The sequence below is a fragment of the Myotis nattereri genome (assembly GCF_964212035.1).
Source record: "Myotis nattereri genome assembly, chromosome: 13".
Taxonomy (NCBI): domain Eukaryota; kingdom Metazoa; phylum Chordata; class Mammalia; order Chiroptera; family Vespertilionidae; genus Myotis; species Myotis nattereri.
In genome coordinates this window covers 42,419,024-42,433,334 of record NC_138088.1, presented here as the reverse complement: position 1 = coordinate 42,433,334, position 14,311 = coordinate 42,419,024, and the positions used below count along the sequence as shown (strand labels likewise).

The window sequence follows — 14,311 nt, the reverse complement described above, 5'->3', positions numbered from 1 at the left end:
AGGTATTTTTGCAAGGAAAAAAGCAGCAAGAGCCATCAGGAGTGCCAGAGTTTGGGTGAAGGAAGCAAGGTTGCATTACCCAGAGGGCATTGGGCAGTTGTTTTTGAGACGGTGACAGCATGAGCCAAGACACGAAGAGGAGACACGATTGATTGTTCATTATCATAGTGTTGCAGGAATCATCTTGACTTCAATTTAATTGACTTTTTGATGCATTAAGAAACCCTCAAATTAGGGACATAAGGAAATGCAAAAGAGATGATAAAAGCCCTCACCAATTTTCCCATAATTAAAAGTCTTAGGCTTTTCCCTGTGCCCATAAATCATAGTTTATGAAAATATGCTTGTTTCAAAGCTAAAATGCTACACCACAGAGAAAAAATTTAATTTCGGAACCCTTTTCCCCCCCCGACTGCTACCAAGCAATGACTGATGAAGGCTAGACCATTCTGTTCGATCTTACTTGCCTCTGTTCCTCCCTGGCTCCAGGAATCGGCCTGCGTGAAAGTGGTGGCTGCGGCGAGCATGTGGGATGTGTGCATGGAGAAGGGACACAAGGACTTGGAGCAGTTCGAGAAGGTGCATCGCTACATCAGTGACCAGCTCTTCACAAACTTTGTAAGTGACGATCTTCAACACACTGTTCGCGGTTGGTCCTCTTCCTGGGCTCTTTCTACCTCCAGCTGACGAAAAGTTAACCACAGAGACCTGCTCTGTGCATTAGGAGTCCTGGCCGTCCTCTAGGATCTTTGCAGCGGGATTTTATATTCAAAGGATGACTTTCAATAAGTTAAAGGCCAGGTAGGACCTATATGTATCCACACAAATTTTTTCGTAGCTTGTGATCAGCAAAGGAAAACTAGGAAATGTAACCATGGATCACAATTGATAACTCTGATCAAAAGGAAACAACGATTGGAATGGTAACTTAAAAAGGAATATTTAGGAATTGTTAAGAGGTTAACAAATAGGTCTTTGAGATTGTACAAACTACAAAGAAAGTACTAAAGGCCACGTTGCTTCTGAATTCTAAATAGATATCCATTTAACCCTAGAACAAAACTGGTTTGAACTGCATGGGTCCACTTATACGCAGACTTTTTTTTTTTTTATGTATACTGTAAGCATATTTTCTTTTTCTTATGATTTTCTTTCTTTTTTAAAAGACTTTTTCTTTCTTTTTATTGATTTCAGAGAGGAAGGAAGAGGGAGAGAGAGATAGAAACATCAATGATGAGAGAAAACTATTGATTGGCTGCTTCCTTCATGCCTCCTATTGGGGATCAAGCCCACAACACGGGCATGTGCCCTTGACTAGAATCAAACCGGGGACCCTTCAGTCCTCAGGCCTACGCTCTATTCATGAGCCAAACTGGCTAGGGCTCTTATGATTTTCTTAACAGTTTCTTTTCTCTAGCTTAATTTATTGTAAGAATACAGATTATAATTTATATAATATATAAAATATGTGTTAATCGACTATTGGTAAGGCTTCTGGTCAATAGTAGGCTTTTAGTAGTATAGTTTTTGAGGAAGCCAAAGTTATATGTGGATTTTCGACTGTGCAGGAAGCCGGGACCCCTAATTCCTGCATTGTCCAAGAATCAACTGTATGTGGTATTTGTTTGGTCCAAAGTAGAAAGAAATAGGTGGGGGTTGATAGTGTCTTGGAGATGTCCAGATGGCTTGGAGCTGAGGACAGTATGCACACTCAGCTGCCTCCTGCACACCTTGTGCTGGGGATCGAACCTGCAATCCAGGCAAGAGCCCTGACTGGGAATCGAACCCTTGACCTCCTGGTTCATAGGTCGACACTCAACTACGTCAGCCAGGCATAAATTGAGAAGTTTTTGGAGTGTGTATATTCATCTGGGATTGGGTAAGCAGGACAGTTGGATCTGCATGGGTGTAGCTTGTGCACTAGGAATACAGCAGATGGTGTAGGACATAACAAAGTCAGCCTGAAGAGTATTATGGGAAATAACCAATGTGGATACTGAGCAACGTGCCTTTCTTGTCCCTACAGAAGGAGCGGACAGAGCGGCTGGTCATCTCCCCCCTCAATCAGTTACTAAGCATGTTTACAGGGCCCCACAAGCTGGTGCAGAAGCGCTTTGACAAGCTGCTGGACTTCTACAACTGCACGGAGCGGGCGGAGAAGCTGAAGGACAAGAAGACCCTGGAGGAGCTGCAGTCGGCCCGGAACAACTACGAGGCCCTGAATGCGCAGCTGCTGGATGAGCTGCCCAAGTTCCACCAGCATGCCCAGGGCCTCTTCACCAACTGCGTCCACGGCTACGCCGAGGCCCACTGCGACTTCGTGCGCCAGGCTCTGGAGCAGTTGAAGCCGCTGCTTTCAGTGAGTCCCTCATCCCCCACCCCCCAGTCCTCCACTCCCACCCCCACCCCACCCCCACCATGGAGAGTTCATCTCTGAAGTTCTCCCGCTGATTTTCTGGAAGTGCACAGTAGGGTTGTTTGAGATATCCTTCAAAATAGATAGATTAAATATGTTATTAGGTCAAGCCCATTAGGAATTAGAATTCTTTAACCCTTGATGGTGCCTGTGAAGTCCATGACTTTTTAAAATAATATGTTTTTATTGATTTTAGAGAGTGAAAGGGTGAGGGAGAGAGATAGAAACATTGATGAGAGAGAAACTGCAATTGGCTCTCCTGCACGCCGCCTACTGGGGATCAAACCTGCAACTGGGGCATGTGCCCTGACCGCGAATCCAACCCATGACCTCTTGGTTCATGGGTCAACACTCAACCACTGAGGCACACTGTCCAGGCCCATGGCTTTTAATTTTTCTTTTAATTTATTTTTTGTTAATTCTCAACTGATTTTGTTTTGTTTTCCTCATTGATTTTTAGAGAAAGAGAGAGTGGAAAGCAGGGAGGGAATGGGGAGGAGGTAAAGAGAGAGACATCGATGTGAGAGACACATAAATTGGTTGCCTCCCGTGTGCACCCAGACCAGGGCTGGGGATTAAACCTGCAACCCAGATACGTGCCCTTAACTGGGAATTGAACCTGAGACCTTTAGGTGCGTGGGCCACCACTGAGCAACCCCGGCCGGGCTAAACCCTTGGCTTTTGAATGGTCCTCTTTCCACCCTGAACAAGCCCCAGCAGAGCCAGCCAACGTGCCCGCCGGCAGCTCAGTCCCTGGCATCGGCTGCAGTGTCAGTAGCTTACACAGTCAACTGCCGCTCCACTGTAGCTTCCAGTTGGTTTTAACGAGACTGTCAGTCGGGATCTTTCATCCGTGTTCTCTTCTTTCCTCTATCTCTCCTCTTCCCACGGTCTCCAGTTGCTTAAAGTTGCCGGCCGAGAGGGAAACCTTATTGCCGTCTTCCACGAGGAGCACAGCAGGGTTCTGCAGCAGCTCCAGGTTTTCACCTTCTTCCCAGAGACTCTCCCAGCTACCAAGAGGCCGTTGGAGAGGAAGGCCGTGGACCGCCAGTCTGCTCGAAAGCCACTCCTGGGCCTGGTGAGTAGGGACTAGAGAGCGGACGCACAGCCTAGTTGTTCAGAGTGTGAACTCGGGAGCTCAACCCCCTGGGTTCGGATCCCGGGACCGACAGTTGACTCACTGTGCGTCCTTGAGCAAGTACCCAACCTCTGTGCCTTGGTTTCTTCTCCCCTAAAACACAGACAGTAATTACACTGCATCGGAGAGTTATTATGAGGCTCAGATGAGTTAACATATGTAAAGCACTCAGAGACTTCCTGGCAATCTGTAAGCACTGTTGTCATTGTTATTTTTAGCATCAATGGACTCAGCTGTCTCTACAAATTAGCAATTTAATAGGAGTTTAAATATTTTATAGTAAATACAAAAAGGTTATCGAGTTCTTACCTATGATGGGCTCATCCATTCATGGACTCACTATTATCGAGCATCACCAGGTGCCTGCTGGTACTTGACAGTGACCACCTGTAGTTTTCTCACACTTGGTATGTACTTCCAAATGCCCTCTGAAAAGCACACTTGAATTTTTGTCTATACAGTGAAAGGAGCTAGTAGTCTTAGTACTTTGATCATTTAATGAAGGGGACGGATTTAAGGGTATGTTCATTCTGCCAGGCCTCCCTATTTTTTATCATATATCAGAAGAGGTAATTATTTGATTTACTGCCAAACAGTTCATGGCTAACTGCTTTATTACCTGGAGATATCCTATATAATAAAACCCTAATATGCAAATCGACCAAACAGTGGAACAACGGGTCACTATGACGTGCACTGACCACCAGGGGGCAGACGCTCAACACAGGAGCTGCCCCCTGGTGGTCAGTGTGCTCCCACAGGGGGCGCCACTCAGCCAGAAGCCGGGCTCACTACAGAGCTAAGGAGCAGCTAAGGAGCAGAAGCCAGGTTCATGGCTGGTGAGCGCAGTGGCAGTGGCAGGAGCCTCTCCCACCTCCCTGGCAGCGCTAAGGACCCCTCGGGGGATGTCTGACTGCCCACTTAGGCCCGCTCCCCTGAGGAGCCGGCAGTCAGACATCCCCTGAGGGGTCCTGGACTGCGAGAGGGCACAGGCCGGGCTGAGGGACATCCCTCCCACCCCCCAGTGCATGAATGTCGTGCACTGGGCCTCTAATATATATATATTTAAATATATTTTTATTGACTTTAGAGAAGAGAGAAGGAGAAAGAGAGAGAGAGAGACATCAATGATGAGAAAGAATAATTGATCAGCAGCCTCCTGCACACCCCACCATGAGGATCAAGCCCAGGCATGTGCCCTGACCAGGAATTGAGCCGTTCAACCACTGAGACATGCTCAGCCAGGCAATATATATATATAATTAAGTTTATTGGGGTGACATTGGCAGTTACATTTTTTTTAAAACTCAGTTCTTCCATATTTTAAAAACTTTGGTAAGCTAAGCCAGATTACATCAGGTCATGATCTAAAAGACTGAAGACTTATCTTCGTTTACAGTATTTTTGCCCATACAATCTCATAGACATTAATTTAGATTAGCTTAAAAGGGGGAATCAAATTTATTATTACTTTATCTTATTTTTAAAAATTTATCTTTATTGAAAGTATTACATATGTCCCCATTTTCCCCCTCATACACCCCCTTGCACCTTCCTCCCGCCCCCCCCCCCCTCCAAGGCTTTTACCGTACTGCTGTCTGTGTCCATGGGTTATGCATATATGCATAGAAGTTCTTATGAACGTTATTTGTTTATATAGATGGGGAAGTCAGCATGAGGAATGTCTCGGTTGTTTGGCTTCATACAAAGACCCAGTAATATTAAGTAATATTAGGTATTTTGAGTGTCTAGGTGGCACTTTAGTCATATTGTTTTTGTCACAAGGTAACAGTAAGACTGTGAGTTAAATTTCCTTAATAGCTACAGAGGCACCAAAGCGAGGCCTAAGTGACCTTCACTCTTCCCCGGCCCCGTGGACGGACTCAGGCGCAGGAGCAGCTGGCTGTCGTTGTCCCCACTCTGAGACTGACAGTGTCGGGATTAAACCCGGCTGCTGGGATCATGGCCAGGGAGGGCTTCTGTTGATGGTATTTCTCGTGCTGCCTTTCAGCCAACTTACATGCTGCAGTCGGACGAACTCCGGGCCTCTCTTCTGGCGAGGTATCCCCCAGAAAAGCTCTTCCAAGCAGACCGGAACTTCAATGCTGCTCAAGACCTGGATGTCTCCCTTCTGGAAGGTGACCTGGTGGGCGTGATCAAGAAAAAGGACCCCATGGGCAGTCCGAACCGCTGGCTGATTGACAATGGAGGTAAGAATGCTGGACCCCAGATTACTGTGACTCTCAGTGAGGAAGGGCTTTGGGCTGGAGCTGGATCCTGTCCGGGCCAGGAAAAAATACGAGTCTTTGATTAAAGGGGAAAGTAACCTTGAAAGTTCTGTCCATCTCTAGAGAGTATAATGCCCAAGTGATTCCTGAAGCAGAACCTGTCTTCAGTTTTGGTTTTGTCTTTTACAAATTCCTGAGGAGACTCCATTCCTTCCCTTGCAAGGTCTGGCCCTGCTTCACAGCCCTGTGGGCGGCGGGTGCTGCCTGAGGAGGCCTGTGCCCTCGCAGCCAGTTCCGAGCAAACCACAAAATGAGCGGCCTTCTCCGAGTTCTGAATGTGCCTTAGGCGTGAGTGAATTTAAAACCTGTAGGACAGAGGTTTTCGTTTTCCTCCCATAACAATCTTACCTCATGACTATTCATGGATGACTTTAAAAACAGCTCATAGCTTTTTTTGTGGTGGGGGGCATGGGAAAGGGGTACAGAATTTAAAGAAAAACACAGCCCTGGCTGGTTTGGCTCTGTGGATAGAGCGTCGGCCTGTGGACTGAAGGGTCCCAGGTTCGATTCCAGTCAAGGGCACATGCCTGGCTTGTGGGCTTAATCCCCAGTAGAGGATGTGCAGGAGGCAGCCAATCAATGATTCTCTCTCATCATTGATGTTTCTATCTCTCTCTCCTTTCCTCTCTGAAATCAATAAAAATAAATTTTAAAAGAATGCTTTAAAGAAACAAAAAGAAAAGAAAAACACAAAGAATGATACTGATCCATGATTCTTTCCCCACAAATCAAAATCTGAAAAGCTTTGAAAAAGCAAAGGTTTGTTTCTTTCCCTTCCAAAATTCATTTGCCAAAACCTGCCTAATCTGAATTCATTTGGTGGCAAAGCCTGACCAAAGTGATGTGAGGCTGTTTATAATCATTACTTATCCATTTTGGTGTGAAGAGCCATCTATTTTGCTACAGAAACGTTAGTGGATTTGAATATGGAATATTAACCCAGACCCTGCTGGGGATATTATGAAATATACTAGAGGCCCAGTGCACAGCTTCGTGCACTGGTAGGGTCCCTTGGCGTGGCCTGCAGGGATCAGGCCGAAACCGGTAGTCCAACGCTGCCTGTCACTCCTGCACCTCCTGGCCCCACTGGGCCTGCCGCTGCTGCCGCTCAGTAGGCTTGCTGCTGCTCCGCTGCGGTCTCCAGGCTGTGGCGGCCAGTTGTGGGCCCTGCATCTGGCGCTGTCAGTGAGTGGGGGAGCGCACTGACCACCAGGGGGCAGCTCCTGTGTTGAGCGTCTGCCCCCTGGTGGTCAGTGAGTGTCATAGCGACCAGTCAACTGGTCACTTAGGCTTTTATATAGAGAGATTGTATATGTGCTTTACCTTCCCCAAATTCAAAAATTTAACCTCTAAAGCACATCTGGCTCTGAGCATGTCAGATACGGACTGTGAGCATATATAATATCTATGTTCACATCGCCAGAGTGAAAACGTTAACATTTCTCAGTTTTCTTTAAAAGTATCCCTCCCCCTCCCCCTTCTTAACCAAAGAATAGAGATTGAAATGGGAAAGGAAGGACAAAGCCTGGGGACTTCCAAGTGGTGAGCGGGTGAGTGCCCTGCTGGATTCATGGGCAGATGAGCTCCTTGTAAAGATCCAAGCTGTTCAAAAGGCTCCCTCGTCCTTAGGGTTGTATGGACTCAATCCTGATAAATAAAGTGGTAGCAAGAAGCCTACAGTATCTGGATCAGCTGTTGCCCTCTACCCCTCACCGTCTGCCCAGGGGGCCCCTCCCCATCTCTCAGCAGATAAAACAAATGTGTGCCAGCATTGTTTTAGCTACAGGAAACGCATGGAAGATGGAGGCAGGGGGGGCTCACACGGGGGTCCCCGCCTGGACAGAGAGTTGTTTCTTGATATCATAAAGCATTTTCCTGTCGATTCAGGATTTCAATTCCCAAGTTTTAGCCGAAGGCCCTCTCTGTCATCATCTTAGGCAACTAGTTAACGTGAGCATGTGCTGTGCGTGTGTTGTGTGTGTGATTCCAACCAGTAGAAACAGCTTCCCACTTAGACTATGCTGACTATTCCCACCACATTCCTAAACCAGAGGCGGGGATTCAGTGGATGGAAAGAGGGCAAGGAGGCATCTCTGAGGGGCTCTGCCCATGAGGGAGGTTATTCCGATCCCTCTGTCCCGCACTGTTGTGTTTGAACACATCCCTCAAGTTGTCCCTTAGTCCTTTCCTCCATGGTCTAGGCATCCTGTGAAACTGTCCTCATGTGCCCATTCTCCAGCTTGTCCTTTTCATTCTCTCCCCTTGACTCTCCACGAGGCCTCCTTATCACTCGTCTCCTCTGAGGTTGTAACAAGAACGAACTGGCAGGCAGTCACCGCGATTCGTCTCTACCCACCGCATTGGACCCTGGGATTGAATGTCTGATCCGTTTGCTCACTGGGCATCTTACTTTGTGTCTCTCACTATGGAAACCTTGAAACCATGGTTTCTTCTCTGCTGATGACCCTCCGTCCCTCGTCCCTCCTCCTCCTGCTACAAGCTTCTCATGTCTGCCTTTCCTTCCCGTAGTCACCAAAGGCTTCGTGTACAGCTCCTTCCTGAAGCCCTACAACGCCCGCCGCAGCCACTCCGACGCCTCTGTGGGCAGCCACTCCTCCACCGAGTCCGAGCACAGCAGCTCCTCCCCCAGGTTCCCTCGGCAGAACAGCCACAGCACCTTGACCTTCAACCCCGGCAGCATGGCTGTGGCCTTCACGTCGGGGCCTTGCCAGAAACAGCCTCAAGAGACATCTTCATTGAAGGAACTTGACCAAGCAACTCTCAGTGCTTCCTTAAACGTGGGCAGTTCAGAGAGCAGTCCTTCCAGCCGCCCTTCAGACCCGCACTCCACCTCCCAGCCCAGGCCCTGGGACTCCGCCGACCTGGCCCAAGACGTCGACCAGCCTGCGCCCACCCTGAGGAGCTACCGAAACCCCCAGCATCCAGAGATGGCTGGCTGCTCCGTCCCAGGGCGAAACGGGCTGGAGAAAGACCTCGTAAAAGGATGTGCAAGAACAGCCCAGTCTCTGGAAGATAAAAACGAAGAGCTGGAGAGCAGTGAGGCATTGGGCAACCAGGTGAGTGCTCCCTGCTCCCCTCGCCGAACAGGTGGCAGGTGTGTTGCGGGTGCAGATAATGCTTTTTTAGGGCAGGGGCGAGTCAGAGGTGCCAGGGCCTGGGTGTGATCCGGAGATGGGCTCATAGACAAGTACTCGTGCTGTTGAGTGAGCAGCTCAACACCTCCCAGGCCCTCCCTGTGGCCGGCTCTTCACGGCTGTTTCTGAGCCCCTTTTCTGTCATTGGGCATTTACAAGGTGTTACGATGAAAACTTTCCCCACTCTTCTGATTTACTAATTCCTTAGTTGTATAAAGTCTGTTGTTTAACCCATTATTGAGTTTTTTATTCAAATACTATATTTTTAGTTCTAGAATTTAGAAGTAAATTTCTGGCTCTGTTTCGGTTTTTCCTGTTTTGCGTAATGGCCTGTTGTCTTGGGGATCTGAATGTAGCCTTTGTATCTTGAACATTTAAACCTGCACGTTTTAAAGCCACGTCTAGCTCTGCTTGCTGCCTTTGCTCCGTCTCGCAGCGGTAAGGGGCTGTGTCTGTTCCACAGCGTTTGTCTGTGAGCTCATCTCCCGTGGGGTTGCCTTTGCTGATCTCGGTCGTGCCCTGGGCTGTGGAAGTGTTTGTCTTTGCCAAGCTCTGGATTCCAAAGCATCAGGCTTCCCACTCGTTCGTTTCTCAGCTCAGACGTCCCACCCGCATTCCTCAGTCCGTCAGATGAGCATGGGGCAAGCCTGTTTCTCTCTGGCCCAGATGGACATCCCAGTTCTGGACACACCAGTGGGCAGTTTCTCTAGACATGTTGAGGGGGACATGTTTTTCTAAGGATATCGACTCTGATATGAATTTTGGTTTTCTTTGACTTTGTCTTGTCCATTGTGGTAGCCACCAGCTATATGTAGCTTAAAAGTATATAGTTAGTTAAAATGAAATAAGATTTTAAGAAGTAAGTTTCTCTGTCTTACTGGCCGCATTTCAAGTGCTCAAGGGCCACCTGTGGCGGTGGCTGCCGTACTGACGGTGCGGGCTCAGACCGTCCGCCTCACTGCAGGACGTGCTGAGGAACAGTGACTTCCAGGCAGTCTCCCATTGCCTAACTCAGCTTTTCTCCCCACAGGTCTATTTTGCTGTCTATACCTTCAACGCACGGAACCCAAATGAGCTGAGTGTGTCAGCCAATCAGAGACTCAAGATCCTGGACTTTAAAGATGTCACAGGAAATACAGAATGGTGGCTAGCCGAAGTGAACGGGAAGAAGGGCTATGTTCCATCCAATTATATTCGCAAAGCTGAGTACACCTGAACCTGTTCTGCTTCCCACTCAGCCTTGCTGCCCTCGCTCCCTCCTGCTGGAGGTTCTGGTGGTCCCCTGAGAGGGCACCGCTCGGGAGGCACAGGCCCTGTCCCCAGTGCCCAACCATGCCACAGGGGGCACAAGATACCACTGTTCTCCATTGGGTTCGCAACCTTGATGCTTACTAGAATTTCTAGAATTTGCCATGAACCCTGGAGCTTGAAAATAATTCCATGACCACGAGAAGAGCGGCAAGCCCTGAGTCAGCCTATGGAAATGAGAAATTTCCAAGCAGAAGACTGTATCCTGTGTATGCTGGGAGCTGTGCCATAGCATTGGAAGGTGTTGGCATTGGTTGTACCATGCTCCACGATCACCTGACAGAAATCGACTTGGATGAAAAGAATTCTCCGGAAGCCCTTTTAGGCTAAGCTCTGCCTGTGGCAAGGAGTTTGCTGAGATTGTATCAATTCTGGTGTTTCAAAGCTTCGTGTCTAGCACACGTTCACGCCTATGTGCCCACCCCAATTTCCAAAAGTCCTTAAAACACTAGCGTGTGGAATCTTTTTCTTAGCTCACTGATTGTTATGCAACATTCGACTGCTTTCTTTCTCCTTCTGCGTCTTTCTTTTCCTTCGACCTTTAGCTGAAGGTTCTCGTTTCCTATAGGTGCAGTCATCTACACCGTTCTGAGAGTTATGTCTACTTTATACAATCACCGTGTGATCACCTCCCCAGGCTCTCTCTCTGCAACCCATAACTGATAGATTTTTCCAAGGAGAAGAGGATCAGAGTTCCAGCCATTTCGTTAAGAGGATTCACTCTGCAATGAGCCGAAACCAGCCCAGCCCGGCGGAAGACGGGATCCTTTCTCCTTCATCCAACTCAGTGCTGCCCACAGATGCAGGAAACTAACACGTGTCTTTTTTTTTTTTTTTTAATATGTTTTTATTGATTTCAGAGAGGAAGGAAGAGGGAAAGAGAGAGAGAAACATCAATGATGAGAAAGAATCATTGATTGGCTGCCTCCTGCGCGCCCCCTATGTGGGATCCAACTCACAACCTGGGCATGTACCCCAACGGGAGTAGAACCGTGACCTCCTGATTCATGGGTGGACGCTCAACCACTGAGCCACACCTGCTGGCCTAACACACGTCTTATTTGAATTAGGATACTCAGTCCTGAAAGTAGGTTATCCGAGACTTAGAAATAGCATTTTCTGTTTTACTCTGACCTCCATGTTTCAGAGATCACAGTCTAAGCCAAAAAGATTCTAAAGTGCCTGGTTGCCCCTTTCTCCGGCCTCAGGAAGGTGTTTGCTAACCCTCACCTGACGACTCTCCCCGGAACGTTCTATTTGAGCAGGGCTCTTACTTAAGGTCTGCCCCCATGTGAAGCCTACCTTGGAACAGAAAACTATGAATTTGTCTTACAAAGGGAATTAAGAACAGTCTTACAGCCCCTGCTCCACCAAGTGCACCTTGGCCGAACCCTCCTGATGAACTGGGAGACACTGGGCTCCTGAGCCCAGGCGCCTGCGGGTCGGTCAGAAGGCAGCAGCGTGAGCCCCGTGTGAATAGTTTATATTTAGAGATGTTTCTACTGGAGTAGTTATTTTATAAATAAAAGCGTTTCTAAGGACCATGAGTGTGTTTTCTTGATTTCCCTCCACGTTTAGCCTGAACTTTCCTCTTGGATTTCTGAGGGTACCTTTCTGACAATTAACTGATGCCCAAATTCCAGAAGATGGGCAGGACTAACAAGAAATTCAAATCAAAATGTATTTGTCAAATGTAATATCAATGGAATTACTGTATACTCAAGAGATGTCCATGCTGCAGGTGATTGTTTCCTTATTTTAAGGCAGTGGTTCTCAACCTTCCTAATGCCGCCACCCTTTAATACAGTTCCTCATGTTGTGGTGACCCCCAATTTCATTGTTACAAATTGAACATAATTAAAGCATAGTGATTAATCGCAAAAACAATATGTAATTATATATGTGTTTTCCAATGGTCTTAGGCGACCCCTGTGAAAGGTCGTTCGACTCCCAAAGGGGTCGCGACCCACAGGTTGAGAACCACTGTTTTAAGGCATTTTATTATAAAACTAGAGGCCCAGTGCATGGATTCATGCACCGGTGGGGTCCCTTGGCCTGGCCTGCAGGGATCGGGCTGAAACCGGCTCTCCACATCCCCCGAGGGGTCCCGGATTGCAAGAGGGCGTAGGCCAGGCCGAGGACCCCACCATTGCACGATCAGGGCTGAGGAGGAATCATGGGAGGGCTCTAGGGCGTGTCTGGCCCATTTTGCCCAGTCCCTCCCAATCAGCCTGACCCCAGCAGCAAGCTAACCTACTGGTCGGAGTGCCTGCCCCCTGGTGGTCAGTGAGCGTCATAGTGACTGGCCAAACAGTTGGACTCTTGGCATATTAGGCTTTTATTATATAGGATCCTGGCAGAACAGAGGAGCTGAATTCTCTGATCTGGAATTCCTAAGAGGTTAGTATTTTCCTGATATTATGGATGTGGAAACTAATGCATTAGAGCTTAACCAGGCCATATGGCAGTAGGTTGGGCAAGCTTGGGGGTGGGATGGGGAGACACAGCAGGAGCACTGGCAGAGGCAGGATTGAAGACGTGTGGGTGACTGAAATAATTGCATGATACTGTTAAGGGGCAGAAATCATGGTTGAATAGGGAGTCTTCATGGGAGAGAAACGTATAGGTCAACTCTTTCATTTTATGGATTAGGAAAATGGGGTCCATCCACATTGTGACGTGCTCACATCAAGTTTCCGATGGATCCTGAATTTAAAGTTGGGCCTCAGGCTCTCAAGCTGAGTCTTTACACCTCATTCTGGAGCCAGCCTGTCTGACTTCAGATGCTTAAGAGCTTTGTGACCTTGGCAACTTTCTAACCCCTGCTTCAGTTTCCTCATCTAAAGTAACGGTAGTAGCCCAACTGGCATGGCTCAGCAGACTGAGTGTTGCTCCATGCACCAAGAGGCTGCTGGTTCGATTCCCGGTCAGGGCACATGCCCAGGTTGTGGGCTTGATCCCCAGTAGGAGGCAACCGATTGATGTTTATCATCAATGTTCTCTCCCATCCTCTCTAAAAAATCAACCCCATATAATAAAAGGACAATATGCAAATTGACCAAATGACAGAACGACCAGTTGCTATGACATGCAGTGACCACCAGGGAACAGACACTTAACGCAGGAGCTGCCCCCTGGTGGTCAGTACACTCCCACAGCGGGAGTGCTGCTCAGCCAGAAGCCCAACTCACAACTGGCGAACGCAGCCACGATGGCAGGAACCTCTCGCACCTCTGTGGCAGTGCTAAGGATGTCTGACTACCAACTTAGGTCCACTCTCCAGAGGGAGCAGGCCTAAGCCATCAGTTGGACATCCCCCAAAGGGCTCCCAGACTGCAAGGGGGCACAGGCCGGGTTGAGGGTTCCCCTCCCCTGCGCAAGTGCACAAATTTCATGCACCAGGCCTCTAGTAAAAAATATTTAAAAATATAAAAACTAAAGTAATGATAGTACTACTATCCATTTCATGAAGTTGTTGGAAAGATGGAATGAATTAGTGCATGGAAAATGTTAGAACATCGCCTGACAGGTAGTAAACAAATTGGAGAGCCTTGAGGTCCAAGTCAAGGAATTTAGATTTGATGAGTGGTAATACACTCCTGTTGCTTCTTCAGTGGCTTGGCTGTTTTAGGAAAGCTAAATGGCAGCAGGGTGATTTGGAGGGCAAGAAAATTTAATAATTGGAGGAAAGATAACTGATTTGAGCAGAAAATGGCTTGAGAATGGAAAAAAGCAACCTCCTTTAATGAAATTGAAGAAATGATGGACTCACGCAAAAGGGAGGTCCGTGGGATGGAAGCAAGTGTATGAGAAAATGCATTTTGTTTTAAAACACCATCACAGGGAGCTGGGGGCTCGCAGGAATGCAGGCCCCACCTCCTGAGCGAGGTCCCAGGTGGTTTGTGTGTATTAAAGTTTGAGAAGCATCTATTCAGGCAATTTTTTTTAAATGGAACTTTCTATCAGAAAAGTAGGAGTTAGCGAAAACCAAGGAAGGAAAAGGGTG

The 14,311-nt window shown here is 47.9% G+C and overlaps 1 protein-coding gene across 2 annotated transcripts in view; it reads left to right on the top strand.

Annotated features, from left to right (window-relative positions):
* The window catches only part of DNMBP (dynamin binding protein), a gene marked incomplete at its 5' end in the record, with an annotated part of 91,668 nt that extends 79,817 nt beyond the window's left edge, over nt 1–11,851 (top strand). For both annotated transcript variants that reach the window (XM_081104507.1, XM_081104508.1), the window contains 6 exons: nt 490–618; nt 2,027–2,359; nt 3,315–3,494; nt 5,566–5,764; nt 8,372–8,919; nt 10,028–11,851. In XM_081104507.1, coding sequence (XP_080960633.1) covers nt 490–618; nt 2,027–2,359; nt 3,315–3,494; nt 5,566–5,764; nt 8,372–8,919; nt 10,028–10,213 — 1,575 coding nt within the window. In that variant the 3' untranslated portion in view covers nt 10,214–11,851. The remainder of the gene's footprint in view (nt 1–489; nt 619–2,026; nt 2,360–3,314; nt 3,495–5,565; nt 5,765–8,371; nt 8,920–10,027) is intronic.
* Between the last annotated feature and the right edge of the window lie 2,460 nt (nt 11,852–14,311).